General features: G+C 44.2%; 1 protein-coding gene across 16 annotated transcripts in view; it reads left to right on the top strand.

The window, feature by feature from the left end:
* atp8b4 (ATPase phospholipid transporting 8B4) overlaps positions 1-14633 on the top strand; it is a 57163-nt gene that overhangs the window by 427 nt on the left and 42103 nt on the right. For 9 of the 16 annotated variants that reach the window (XR_006757116.1, XR_006757124.1, XR_006757117.1 and 6 more), the window contains exons 2-5: positions 2348-2418; positions 8487-8543; positions 8657-8770; positions 13123-13221. Coding sequence is in view for 7 of the 16 variants with exons in the window: in XM_045688636.1 (XP_045544592.1) it covers positions 6351-6426; positions 8485-8543; positions 8657-8770; positions 13123-13221 (348 nt within the window). In the remaining 9 variants the exon portion in view is untranslated. Of the gene's footprint in view, positions 1-456; positions 568-2347; positions 2419-3466; positions 3837-5732; positions 6427-8484; positions 8544-8656; positions 8771-13122; positions 13222-14633 lie in introns of those variants that run through there. The other 7 variants (XM_045688636.1, XM_045688633.1, XM_045688638.1 and 4 more) reach the window with 7 other exon arrangements.

Genomic DNA, 14633 nt, shown 5'->3' with positions numbered 1-14633 from the left:
TCCCGTAATAACGGTTTGCCAAGTGAGTTACTAACTGTATCCTACACCCGTGAACAAGTTCAAAAAGCATTTGCAAAATGGAATCCTCAAAGCCTTTCGCCCATCGCCCATTTCAGCCACCTTGGTCGGGTCTCCACTCTATTCTTTTTCTAAGCGATACAAACTGAACATGGTTACGCTATGTTCATAAGTTATTGATCAGGTGTTGTATCAACTTTGAGAAAATATATAAATTGCAACTTTTTCGTTATTGTTTTTCCTTCAGTGGGCTACATCACAGTATAATATCATGGGTGACCGACACAGAGATCCTGTTAAATTACTAAATGAACAGTTTTCGTTTGTTATTCTATGGGTTCATCATTGAGAGAGAGAGAAACACAACGGTAATGGTACATAAGAGCTAGCGGTTAGATTTTGTGTTTACCTGTTTACTGTGCATGGTGCTGACATCAGCAGACCAAGCCCTGTGTCTCAGAACTATTCCCAGCAGAGATCTGTATGCTGTACTGAAGAAAGCAAGAAGCCTATTAGGTTTCGGTGAGCAGCTCTGAAGGAAACTGCCTGGTGAGCAGTATAGTAACAATGCCCTGTGCCTTTCTTAGTGATTGACCATCCCCTGCAGCTTTTGCTGCCTGTATTCTTATTTACACTAAGAATGTCCAATTCTCTGTATTCATTTTATTCACAACACCAATTGGTAATATTCTATAACAATAGAGTATTGCATCTTCCTAAACAGATGTAGGATCTTAATTTGAACATTCTTTTGTTGCTGAGAATTTTCCTGCATCGCAGGAAATGCAGATGAGCTTCGTGATTTATATAAATTCACTGAAAACCCGCACTAACACACGGTTATATTATCAGTATTGCACTTTTCATGTAGCCTACTTTTGGCCAGCTAAGCCCAACCTCTGATCAAGCAACATTAGGGACTAAACCTTAAAAACCTTGTTGTTGTAGGATTATTTTGCTGCGACAATACAGGTCAAATTAAGATCCTACATCTGTACATGTAATGTACTGTGTGTAGATTTCAGCATGACACAGTAGTGAATCACAAGACAAATTGTCCTCACTATTAATTCTGTTCTCTGCCACTTAGGGAAGAAGATTTTTTGTAATTCATCTGTGATTGGTGATTGATTGGTCACTGTATGTCAATTGAGGAAAGGAGATACAGGAATATAAAAAGATAAGCTTTATGTGGGGTGGAACAGGACCATATTGGGGGCTGTGGGGTGGACCAGGACCATACAGGGGGCTGTGGGGTGGAACAGGACCATACAGGGGGCTGTGGGGTGGAACATGACCATACAGGGAGCTGTGGGGTGGACCAGGACCATACTGGGGGCTGTGGGGTGGACCAGGACCATACAGGGGGCTGTGGGGTGGATCAGGACCATACTGGGGGCTGTGGGGTGGAACAGGACCATACAGGGGGCTGTGGGGTGGAACAGGACCATACAGGGGGCTGTGGGGTGGAACAGGACCATACAGGGGGCTGTGGGGTGGACCAGGACCATACAGGGGGCTGTGGGGTGGAACAGGACCATACAGGGGGCTGTGGGGTGGACCAGGACCATACAGGGGGCTGTGGGGTGGAACAGGACCATACAGGGGGCTGTGGGGTGGAACAGGACCATACAGGGGGCTGTGGGGTGGACCAGGACCATACAGGGGGCTGTGGGGTGGAACAGGACCATACAGGGGGCTGTGGGGTGGACCAGGACCATACAGGGGGCTGTGGGGTGGACCAGGACCATACAGGGGGCTGTGGGGTGGACCAGGACCATACAGGAGACTGTGGGGTGGAACAGGACCATACAGGGGGCTGTGGGGTGGACCAGGACCATACAGGGGGCTGTGGGGTGGACCAGGACCATACAGGGGGCTGTGGGGTGGACCAGGACCATACAGGGGGCTGTGGGGTGGAACAGGACCATACAGGGGGCTGTGGGGTGGACCAGGACCATACAGGGGGCTGTGGGGTGGAACAGGACCATACAGGGGGCTGTGGGGTGGAACAGGACCATACAGGGGGCTGTGGGGTGGAACAGGACCATACAGGGGACTGTGGGGTGGACCAGGACCATACAGGGGACTGTGGGGTGGACCAGGACCATACAGGGGGCTGTGGGGTGGACCAGGACCATACAGGGGACTGTGGGGTGGACCAGGACCATACAGGGGGCTGTGGGGTGGATCAGGACCATACAGGGGGCTGTGGGGTGGATCAGGACCATACAGGGGGCTGTGGGGTGGACCAGGACCATACAGGGGGCTGTGGGGTGGATCAGGACCATACAGGGGGTAACGAGGTCCTTTGCTCCATGTTTTCCAGGAAAACCCTTGGCTACAGCGGGAGGTCCCATTACACAATGGCATCATGTTCTAACAGAGGTATTTACATCGGTAAGAACACCTGCATGTTTCTGTTACTCTTTATTTTTACACCTCTTTATTCTGTTAGAAAATACAGTTATCGCAAAGGACCAATGTCCTGAAGGTATCACACAGTAAACATTCGTTATGGATAGAGTAGTGACGATAATACCGGAGAGACATTGGGAGGTGGTCTACTTCCATTATCTCTTGTGTCTATGTCCATTATCTCTTGTGTCTAGTACCATTATCTCTTGTGTTAGGTCCATTATCTTTTGTGTTAGGTCCATTATCTTTTGTGTCTAGTTCCATTATCTCTTGTGTCTAGGTCCATTATCTCTTGTGTCTAGGTCCATTATCTCTTGTGTCTAGGTCCATTATCTCTTGTGTCTAGGTCCATTATCTCTTGTGTCTAGGTCCATTATCTCTTGTGTCTAGTTCCATTATCTCTTGTGTCTAGTTCCATTATCTCTTGTGTCTAGTTCCATTATCTCTTGTGTCTAGTTCCATTATCTCTTGTGTCTAGTTCGATAATATCTTGTGTCTAGTTCCATTATCTCTTGTGTCTAGTTCCATTATCTCTTGTGTCTAGGTCCATTATCTCTTGTGTCTAGGTCCATTATCTCTTGTGTCTAGTTCCATTATCTCTTGTGTAGAAAAGAGATACAGCTCAGAATCAGCTTAATATATTTATTCAGAATGCATCCCAAATGGCGCCGTATTCCCTATTTAGTGCACTATTTTGAACAGTACCCATATAAGGCTCTGGTCTAAAGTAGTGCGCTATAAAGGGAATAGGGTTCTATAGGGTCCTGGTCTAAAGTAGTGCACTATATAGGGAATAGGGTTCTATAGGGCCCTGGTCAAAAGTAGTGCACTATATAGGGAATAGGGTTCTATAGGGCCCTGGTCAAAAGTAGTGCACTATATAGGGAATAGGGTTCTATAGGGCTCTGGTCTAAAGTAGTACACTATATAAGGAATAGGGTTCTATAGGGCCCTGGTCAAAAGTAGTGCACTATATAGGGAATGGGGTGCCATTTAGGATGTAAGCTCAGTCTTTGAGAAACAGGAGACAGTCAGTGATATGTGTGAATGTATTTTATGATACAGTGTTCTGGTCAAGGGAGATAAAGTGAAGCAGTATGCCCTCTTTTGAGTTGGTGTGTGTGTGTGTGTGTGTGTGTGTGTGTGTCGTGTGTGTTACCTTGTAATGAGTATCTGCCTGTGACGCGGAGCTAGTGCTCTGTGACCTTGTGCAACCCACGGATCATTGCTTCCCTACTCACCCACCCAGAGGCATCTCACCCCAACACAATGTGTTCATGTATTCACAATCCTCTACCTGGATTATCCTCCAACCTGGTTGGACATTGGAACTCAACTATTTCCTGGTTCCATTTGGAGAAGACTAAGCAGGGGGATGAAGGTGAAGGTGGAACCTGCAGGTATTAAATAGCCTATCTAAACCTATATATTATACAGGTATTATATAGCCTATCTATATAGTGGTATACAATTCCGCTGCTGTTTTGATGTTCTCTGTGTTATAACCAATGATGTATATAAACCCTGGATTGTTGATGTTATGTATTGGCCATTGAGAGGCTTTGAAACCACCGGTCGGCCATATTGGCACTCCCCAGAGCGGTCCTTCACAGGAAATATTGGAATTCCACAGTATTTCAATTACATGTTTCAAGGACAAAATGACATGTGTTTAGTCTTTTTTGGTTGTTTTGTTGTAGTGGGGACAATAACATTAGTAATCTAAAAAAAAAATGATACTTGAGAAAATATTTTAAAATGTTTCTTCATATTTCATTTGTATGTTTATGTCACAATTATCATAAAAACGTATACATGAATTTGTCTGTAATAGAATACATTTGGCAAAAAACGAATGTTGACATTATTAAATGCATTTCTATAGCTTACAAAATGTTTTTTTTACGCCGATGGGGGAGTTCCAAGATGGAGTCACGGTGGCTTCAACACAGCGCCCCCCTCTTAGTCATCTAGTATATATATATAAAGCATTGGTTATTATAGAGAACATGATCATAGATGGGGATCAACATGATGGATGGCTAGACGATCCTAATTGGTTTACAGCGTTACTGGTCCGTTGGCACTCGCTATATTGATTAACGGGATGCAAATAGGCTTGGAGGAATCCCTGGAAAACCATTAAGTCTAGGATAATGTTAGGATATAGCGGGTGATTTATGATAGTAAATCCCCAGTGTCGGATAAGCGTGAGAGGCGCGATGAGGAGGCTATTTCTTACATCTTCATAGGGTATGATATAATAGTACCATAGAACAACGTGTATGACAAGGGGCCATGTTACTGACTATGCAAGTGATGCATGATGGGATCGTTTCAAACCTGAAAACGGAATTGTCTTTAATGAAAGTGTGAATGGATCCATATTGATGGTTGGTTTCCACTGTTTGTATAGTTTTTTTCTTCTTCTGAATAATACTTGAATCAGTTGCAGCTTGCCAGCCAATGTTGTAACTGTACAGTAACCAAATGACCTGGGTTCAAATGTTATTTGAAATCTTTTGGGTAGCCCAGCTAAAGTATCTTAAATGATTCCAAATAGTATTTGAACCCAGGTCTGTAACTAAATGGGTAAACAGAACAGAGGCTTCAGGTCAAATCAACAGAGAATCCTAAATTATTAATCTTCACAGAAAAGGATACTATGAGGATGTCTTCTAGGTGTTGAACGAGTGGGCCTCTCTGGTTACTGTCTGTCTGTCTGTCTGTCTGTCTGTCTGTCTGTCTGTCTGTCTGTCTGTCTGTCTGTCTGTCTGTCTGTCTGTCTGTCTGTCTGTCTGTCTGTCTGTCTGTCTGTCTGTCTGTCTGTCTGTCTGTCTGTCTGTCTGTCTGTCTGTCTGTCTGTCTGTGTTCTTATTCTCTGAAGTGAGCCATTCTGTAACATTAAGGAATGATTCATCCTTTTCTTCAAACACCGTTTTGTAGGTTTGAGTTCTGCTTTCAGCTCTGAAATGGTTGATGTGAACCAAACCTGTAAAGTCAGGCATCTATTTAGTGGCGTTGTTGTTGTCGGGATGTAAACACACTTTGTTTGAATGGGGTAATCAACGATCGCTACATCCATTCTTAGACTTTTTAATGAATAATATATACCTATTGATTCTGGAAGAATGGAACATTATAAATGCCTCATTGTCTTTGTTCAACCATCGAAACTCAAAATATATGTTTTTTTTTTTTTTAACTCCGTTGTTGGTAAACAATGTAATTGTAAAAGAAAAAAAACACTGTATAGGCCAACAAAAAAAACAAAACATGGTTCGAACTATAATGTTGATATCATGGATTGGTATTCTTTTCTCCAACTCCATCACTAAAACGGCGAAAGGGTGACGGTGTTGTTGTTGTTTGAACTGCAGATTTAACCCGTTAAAGGGTGATTGTGGATTTTGTCTGTGCGCGCGTACTACCCACCCAGATCTGTGTTTTTTTTCTGTCCTTTCTTTATGAGTTGTTAGGTAGATTATTACGTTTATGAACCCAAATAAGGCATCATTTGCAACAGTGTAAATGAATTTGTTGCTCTGCAGTCGACTGTACATTTCTCAGCCCTGAGGTACAGTACATTCCAGGGCTGTGTCTGTTAGTGCAGATGAAAGACTCAGTTTCACTAAAGAGGGCAAGTGGAGACAGGTTCCACATGCCTACCCAGGAAGGTATCAGTGGGACAAATTACCTACGTTACCTCAAATGCAGTGGTGGATACTAAAACGTATTTTTCTTAAAACGGTTGTTGTATTGGGCAGAAGGGCCCCGGTTGGTCTGGATGAGAACAGGACCTACTCTGTTTTAACAGGGACATTGTAAAGTGAACATCTGGAGTTAATATCGGCCTATTCACAATGACTATTTTCTGACCTTGTTCCTACAAAGAATGACAGTGGGGAAAAGAAATGGCGGAGAAATGGTTGTGGATGTTAATGCCGTGGAGGGGATGCTGGTGTTCACGTGGTAAAGGTGCTGGACAAGGTAAAGCTGGTGGTGGTGGAGTTGTTGTTGTTGGTGGTGGAGTTGTTGGTGGTGGAGTTGTTGTTGTTGGTGGTGGAGTTGTTGTTGTTGGTGGTGGAGTTGTTGTTGTTGGTGGTGGTGGAGTTGTTGTTGGTGGTGGTGGAGTTGTTGTTGTTGGTGGTGGTGGAGTTGTTGTTGTTGGTGGTGGTGGTGGAGGTGGAGTTGGTGGTGGTGGTGGTGGTGGAGTTGTTGTTGTTGGTGGAGTTGTTGTTGTTGGTGGTGGTGGAGTTGTTGTTGGTGGTGGTGGAGTTGTTGTTGGTGGTGGAGTTGTTGTTGTTGGTGGTGGTGGAGTTGTTGTTGGTGGTGGTGGAGTAGTTGTTGTTGGTGGTGGTGGAGTAGTTGTTGTTGGTGGTGGTGGAGTAGTTGTTGTTGGTGGTGGTGGTGGAGGTGGAGTTGGTGGTGGTGGTGGAGGTGGAGTTGTTGTTGTTGGTGGAGTTGTTGTTGTTGGTGGTGGTGGAGTTGTTGTTGGTGGTGGTGGAGTTGTTGTTGTTGGTGGTGGTGGAGTTGTTGTTGTTGGTGGTGGTGGAGTTGTTGTTGGTGGTGGTGGAGTTGTTGTTGTTGGTGGAGTTGTTGTTGTTGGTGGTGGTGGAGTTGTTGTTGGCGGTGGTGGAGTTGTTGTTGGCGGTGGTGGAGTTGTTGTTGGTGGTGGTGGTGTTGTTGGTGGTGGTGGAGTTGTTGTTGGTGGTGGTGGAGTTGTTGTTGGTGGTGGGGAAGTAGTTGTTGTTGGTGGTGGGGAAGTAGTTGTTGTTGGTGGTGGGGAAGTAGTTGTTGTTGGTGGTGGGGAAGAAGTTGTTGTTGGTGGTGGGGAAGTAGTTGTTGTTGGTGGTGGAGTTGGTGGCAGTGGTGGTGTTGTTGTTGGTGTTGGTGGTGGTGGTGGAGTTGTTGTTGGTGGTGGTGGAGTTGTTGGTGGTGGTGGAGTTGTTGGTGGTGGTGGTGTTGTTGGTGGTGGTGGAGTTGTTGTTGGTGTTGGTGGTGGTGGAGTTGTTGGTGGTGGTGGAGTTGTTGTTGGTGGTGGTGGAGTTGTTGGTGGTGGTGGAGTTGTTGGTGGTGGTGGAGTTGTTGGTGGTGGTGGAGTTGTTGGTGGTGGTGGAGTTGTTGTTGGTGTTGGTGGTGGTGGTGGAGTTGTTGTTGGTGGTGGTGGAGTTGTTGGTGGTGGTGGAGTTGTTGGTGGTGGTGGTGGAGTTGTTGTTGGTGGTGGTGGAGTTGTTGGCAGTGGTGGTGTTGTTGTTGGTGTTGGTGGTGGTGGTGGAGTTGTTGTTGGTGGTGGTGGAGTTGTTGGTGGTGGTGGAGTTGTTGGTGGTGGTGGAGTTGTTGGTGGTGGTGGATTTGTTGTTGGTGTTGGTGGTGGTGGTGGAGTTGTTGTTGGTGGTGGTGGAGTTGTTGGTGGTGGTGGAGTTGTTGGTGGTGGTGGTGGAGTTGTTGTTGGTGGTGGTGGTGGTGGTGGAGTTGTTGTTGGTGGTGGTGGAGTTGTTGTCGGTGGTGGAGTTGTTGGCGGTGGTGGTGGAGTTGTTGTTGTTGGTGGTGGTGGAGTTGTTGTTGGTGGTGGTGGAGTTGTTGTTGTTGGTGGTGGTGGAGTTGGTGGTGGAGTTGTTGTTGTTAGTGGTGTTGTGGTTTTGGATTTGTTGGTAGAGATGGTGGTGGTGAGGGGGTTGTTGGTGGTGAGGGTGGTGGAGTTGTTGTTGATGGAGTTGTTGTTGGTGGTGGAGTTGTTGTTGTCATTGTTGGAGTTGGTGGTGGAGTTGTTGTTGTTGGAGTTGGTGGTTGTGGTTTTGGTTTTGTTGGTGGAGATGGTGGTGGTGAGGGGGTTGTTGGTGGTGAGGGTGGTGCCAAAAGGGGTTATTCTTGGTGGGAAGAAACGTGTGTACTCTCTTGGAGACAAGCCTTACAGACTTCAGTGTCAATTCTCAACATTCTATAATTCAATGTATAAAAAAAAATTATATGTAAACATTCCAAGTAGAGTCCTACAATTGGCTAATATACTGTGGTTGTCATATGCTGTATACTGTTTTCATCTAGAGGAGGAGAGACACGTGAGAGCCAATGACAAGGACTACAATGAAAAGATCCCATATGCTGTAAGTGAGACACAAAGCACATGTTATCACAGCATATCAATGATACTGTCATGATGTAGATGATATTGACCATTCTACATTTGCGACCCCCCCCCCCCCCCCCCCCAAAAAAGGACAATCACATCAAAACCTGCAAGTACAACGTCTTCACCTTCCTGCCCATCAATCTGTTCGAGCAGTTCCAGAGAGCTGCTAATGCATACTTCCTAGTGCTGCTCATGTTACAGGTACCTTTTATCATGCTTCATTACAGAGATTCCATGAACATGAAATGAAATCACAAATATGATGCAACTGAAAGATTTTATATGGTGAAATAAGGATCTCCAACAACGTTAATTCAATGTCTTTCATAAATGATCTGACAAATCTAAGCCCATTCCGTTATACATGTTGAATGTATGTTAGTCTGTATTTCAAGTGCATCATTGTTGACAGTTCTTCCAGAATTGGCCACCTGGCCAAACTGAGAAATCAGGGGAGAGAGAAGAGCCTTGGTCAGGGAGGGATGCCGGCTTAGAGTTTGCCAAAAGTCACCTAAAGAATCTCAGACTATGAGAAACAAGATTCTCTGGTCTGATGAAGCCAATCCAGCGGCAGGGACTTGGAGACTAGTCAGGATCAAGACAAAGATGAACGGAACAAAGTACAGAGAGATCCTCGATGAAAACCTGCTCCAGAGCGCTCAGGACCTCAGACTGGGACAACGACCCTAAGCACACAGCCAAGACAACGCAGGAGTGGCTTCAGGACAAGTCTCTGAATGTCCTTGAGTGGCCCAGCCAGAGCCCGGACTTGAACCCGATTGAACATCTCTGGAGAGACCTGAAAATAGCTGTGCAGCAACGCTCCCCATCTAACCTGACAGAGCTTGAGAAGATCTGTAGAGAAGAATGGGATAAACTCCCCAAATACAGGTGTGCCAAGCTTGTAGCGTCATACCCAAGAAGTCTTGAGGCTGTAATCGCTGCCAGAGGGGCTTCAATAAAATACAAAGTAAAAGGTCTGAATACTTATGTAAATAGAATAATTCCGTTTTTTTTTTTTAATACATTTGCAAAGATTTCTAAAAACCTGTTTTTGCTTTGTCATTATGGGGTATTGTGTGTAGATTGATGAGGGGGAAAAAAACTATTTAATCAATTTTAGAATAAGTCTGTAACGTTAAAAAATGTGGAAAGTCAAGGGACCTGAGTTCATGGGTTTGGACCTAGTATCTAGGTGTGTACAGTACAGTACAATTAGACAATGTGGTTGTCATAGGCGTCGAGGAAAGGTGACCAAAATACAGCGGGTATAGTGCTCATCTTTCTTCTTTATTTTATTTAGAAAGAACACTCAAAACAAAATAAACAGATGACGAAAACAGTTCCATAAGGCACACAGGCGATACAGAAAATAACCACCCACAAAAACACAGGAAAAACAAGCTGCCTAAGTATGGCTTCCAATCAGAGACAACGAAAGACACCTGCCTCTGATTGGAAGCCATACTTGGCCACACATAGAAAAAGAAACATAGAAATAGAAAACTAGAACCAAAATCACCTAGAACCAAAAAAACACAAAACACACAAAACAAACAACCCCCTGCCACGCCCTGACCATGCTACAATGACAAATGACCCCTTTACTGGTCAGGACGTGACAGTGGTCTGTAAAAAGGCAGCCTGTGGAATTGACTGTGTGGAGTACCTCCCCCTAGTAGGTAATGTACCCTTTAAGAATATATGGTCTACCTACAAGGAATAATTAACAAGGGCAGTTTGGTTCCTGGATACTGATTGGCTGAAAGCTTTGGTATATCAGACAATACCACACTTCTTCTGGCCTTATGATTAAATATAACATGACTCCACAGTATATAAAACAACACAGTCAACTTTTCCTTTAAGACGAGGCACCACGGGATGAAATGAAATATTTGCAACTTATATACAATTTTTGATTTTGGGGTCTGTCAAAAACGTTCTATTTTCTTTTATTTATCATACTACCGTCATCAACATTTCATGAATTTTAACCACATTCAAATGGATATAAATCCATCATTTCAAAACTCACTACATGTAATCATACATCATTTAAATGCACATTTCATAGAGAATGTTTCGAACGGGACTATAGACTGAGAGTACAAAACATTTCCATGACATAGTCTGACCAGTTGAAAGCTATGATCCCTTATTGATGTCACCTGTTAAATCCACTTCAATCAGTGTAGGTGAAGGGGAGGAGACAGGTTAAATAAATAATGTTAAGCCTTGAGATAACTGAGACATGGATTGTGTATGTGTGCCATTCAGAGGGTGAATGGGCAAGACACAATATTTAAGTGACTTTGAACGGAGTATGGTAGTAGGTGCCAGGCACACCGGTTTGTGTCAAGAACTGCAACGCTGCTGGGTTTTTCTGCAACAGTTTCCTGTGTGTATTAAGAATGGTCCACTCACAATAACATCTGCTAACCATGTGTATGTGACCAATAAAATGTGATTATTTAAATTCTACTGGTAAAAGTTCATTGTGATATGATTAAGTGGGGAGAAATGTGTCTATTCGGGTATGTTTGACTTGCCTTAACTTACGAATAAACAAAAACAAAGTAAAGTTAGGAATTATTACTCAAGTCAAAGCATATCAATTTAGTTTCAATAAGGAACTCAAGTTGAACACATGTTATAAACCAACAATTATTATCAACCCCTTGGTATCACTAAATCAATCACTGATACTGTATATACATGCTACTTAAGTAAGTACCTGGTACCCTGGTTTAATACAGAGCACTCATAGCTAGATACTTTAAATGGGGATATCCTTCAACACAATAAAAATAAACAAGAAAAAATGCTCAGTCCCAAATAAAGTCAGGGTCCTTAGTCAAAGGAATCCGTTCCAAACTTTACTGGCGCGTGACAGAAGGGGTCCTGCGGGAGGCCCGTAAATGTATAGTTGCTATGGCGAATCCATTCACATAGCTATCTAGCCTCTGAAGAAAAAAACAAACGACAACACAGTCTTCAATGAAACGATCCCAGTCCAACTCACAAGCTGAAGACGTTAAGATCCTCTCGCAGTAACGTTATCGCACCCGCCTCTGACTGAGTGCGGTGAAAAGGGAAAGTTAGCTAGTTAGCCAGTCTGTAGAGTTGCTTTCTCAGACAGAGGGAAAAAAAACACAAGGAAATCCCTTGCCGTCCTCACGGTTGATTGGGGTCTCGTGGCTAGTAGTTCATATTTTCACTACAGAAATTGGCAAACTGTAATTTAGTTGAGCTAGCAAAGTAAGTAGCAAGTTCAAACTGTTGGTCTCTTTGCCTGAACTCGCGTCGGATTGTTGCCTAGCAATGGTCCTTCACCAAAATACACTGCTCCTCTAACATCTCATTTGAAAATGATGGGGATTAATATGGAGTTGGTCCCCCTTTGCAGCTATAACAGCCTCCACTCTTCTGGGAAGGCTTTCCACCAGATGTTGGAACATCGCTGCGAGAGCCACAAGAGCATTGGTGAGGTCGGGCACTGATGTTGGGCGATTAGGCCTGGCTCGTAGTCTGCGTTCCAATTCATCCCAAAGGTGTTCGATGGGGTTGAGGTCAGGGCTCTCTGCAGGCCAATCAAGTTCTTCCACACCAATCTCTACAAACCATTTCTGTATGGACCTCACTTTGTGCACCGGGGCATTGTCATGCTGAAACAGGAACGCGCCTTCACTGGAACTATGGGGCCTAGACCGAACCATGAAAAACAGCCCCAGACCACTATTCTTCCTCCACCAAACTTTACATTTGGCACTATGCATTCGGACAGGTAGCGTTCTCCTGGCATCCGCCAAACCCAGATTTGTGCGTCGGACTGCCAGATGGTGAAGCGTGATTCATCACTCCAGAGAACGCGTTTCCACTGCTCCAGAGTCCGTTGGCGGCGAGCTTTACACCCCTCCAGCCGACACTTGGCATTGCGCTTGTTGATCTTATGCTTGTGTGCGGCTGCTTGGACATGGAAACACATTTCATGAAGCTCCCGATGAACAGTTATTGTGCTGAAGTTGCTTCCAGAGGCAGTTTGGAACTCGGTAGTGAGTGTTGCAACCGAGGACAGACAATTGTTACGCCATACATGCTTTAGCACTCAGCAGTCCCGTTCTGTGAGCGTGTTGCTCCTAGATGTTTCCACTTCACAATAACAGCACTTACAGTTGACCAGAGCAGTTGACCAGGAAATGTGGCATCCTATGACGGTGCCACGTTGAAAGTCACTGAGCTCTTCAGTACGGACCATTCTACTGCCAATGTTTGTCTATGGAGATTGCGTGGCTGTGTGCTTGATTTTACACACCTGTCAGCAACGGGTGCGGCTGAAATAGCCGAATCCACTAATTTGAAGAGGAATCCACTAATTTGAAGGGGTGTGAGTCCCACATGCAACACGGTCAATACAGTATGTGCTAGAAAAAAAAGCTCAAAGTATCCAACGGGGTTTACATAGCTACGTATGATGATGTAAATAAATGGCTCTGTCTTCTCAAATCAAATCTGATTTTATTTTATTTGACTCCGTGTTCTCCTATTTGTAGTTGATCCCTGAGATCTCATCCCTGTCCTGGGTCACTACCACTGTGCCTCTGGTCATGGTGCTGGTGATCACTGCAGTCAAAGATGCCACTGACGACTATGTGAGTTTAACTGTCCCGTCTTATTGATTGATTGAGTGATTTGAATGAATTATTTAATTAATTTGATGATTCAAAACGTGTATTATACAGCCACGTGGGTGAAAAAAAAAAAGCAGTACAGTTAACTCATTTGATTTATATTTTAGTCATTTTGTAGACGCTTTTATCCAGAACGACTTACAGGAGCAATTAAGGGTTAAGTGCCTTGCTCAAGGGCACATCGGTAGATTTTTCACCTAGTCAACTCGGGGGTTCAAACCGGCAACCTTTCAGTTACTGGCCCAATGCTCTTAACCGCTAAGCTACCTGCCACCCATTATCAAATGTTTGGACACACCTACTCATTCAAGGGTTTTTCTCTATTTTTAAAATTTTCTATGTTGTAGAATAATAGTGAAGATATCAAAACTATGAAAAACACATATGGAATCATGTAGTAACCAAAAAAGTGTTTAACAAATCAAAATATATTTTAGATTTTAGATTCTTCAAAGTAGCCACCCTTTGCCTTGATGACAGCTTTGCACACTCTTGGCATTCTCTCAACCAGCTTCACCTGGAATGCTTTTCCAACAGTCTTGAAGGAGTTCCCACGTATACTGAGCACTTGTTGGCTGCTTTTCCTTCACTCTGTGGTCCGACTCATCCCAAACCATCTCAATTGGGTTGAGGTCGGGTGATTGTGGAGGCCAGGTCATCTGATGCAGCACTCAATCATTCTTCTTCTTGGTCAAATAGCCCTTACACAGCCTGGAGCTGTGTTGGGTCATTGTCCTGTTGAAAAACAAATGATAGTAGCACTAAGTGCAAACCAGATGGGATGGCGTATCGCTGCAGAATGTTGTGTTTGCCATGCTGGTTAAGTGGCCTTTAGTTCTTAATAAATCACTGACAGTGTCACCATCGAAGCACCATCACACCTCCTCCTCCATGCTTCACGGTGGGAACCACACATGCAGAGATCATCCGTTCACCTACTCTGCGTCTCACAAAGACACAGCGGTTGGAACCAAAAATCTCCAATTTGGACTCATTAGACCAAAGGACAGATTTCCACCGGTCTAATGTCCATTGCTCGTGTTTCTTGGTCCAAGCAAGTCTCTTCTTCTTATTGGTGTCCTTTAGTAGTGGTTTCTTGGCAGCCATTCGACCATGAAGGCCTGATTCATCTAGTCTCCTCTGAACAGTTGATGTTGAGATGTGTCTGTTACTTGAACTCTGTGAAGCATTTATTTGGGCTGCAATTTCTGAGGCTGGTAACTCTAATGAACTTGTCCTCTGCAGCAGAGGTAACTCTGGGTCTTCCTTTCCTGTGGCGGTCCTCATGAGAGCCAGTTTCATCATAGCGCTTGATGGTTTTTGCGACTACACTTGAAGAAACTTTAAAAGTTCTTGAAATTTTCCGGATTGAC

This window comes from Salmo salar, chromosome ssa10 (genome assembly GCF_905237065.1).
Source record: "Salmo salar chromosome ssa10, Ssal_v3.1, whole genome shotgun sequence".
NCBI classification, from domain to species: Eukaryota; Metazoa; Chordata; class Actinopteri; order Salmoniformes; family Salmonidae; genus Salmo; species Salmo salar.
The sequence above is the reverse complement of the archived record's forward strand: the minus strand, read 5'-3'. Positions and strand labels throughout refer to the sequence as shown.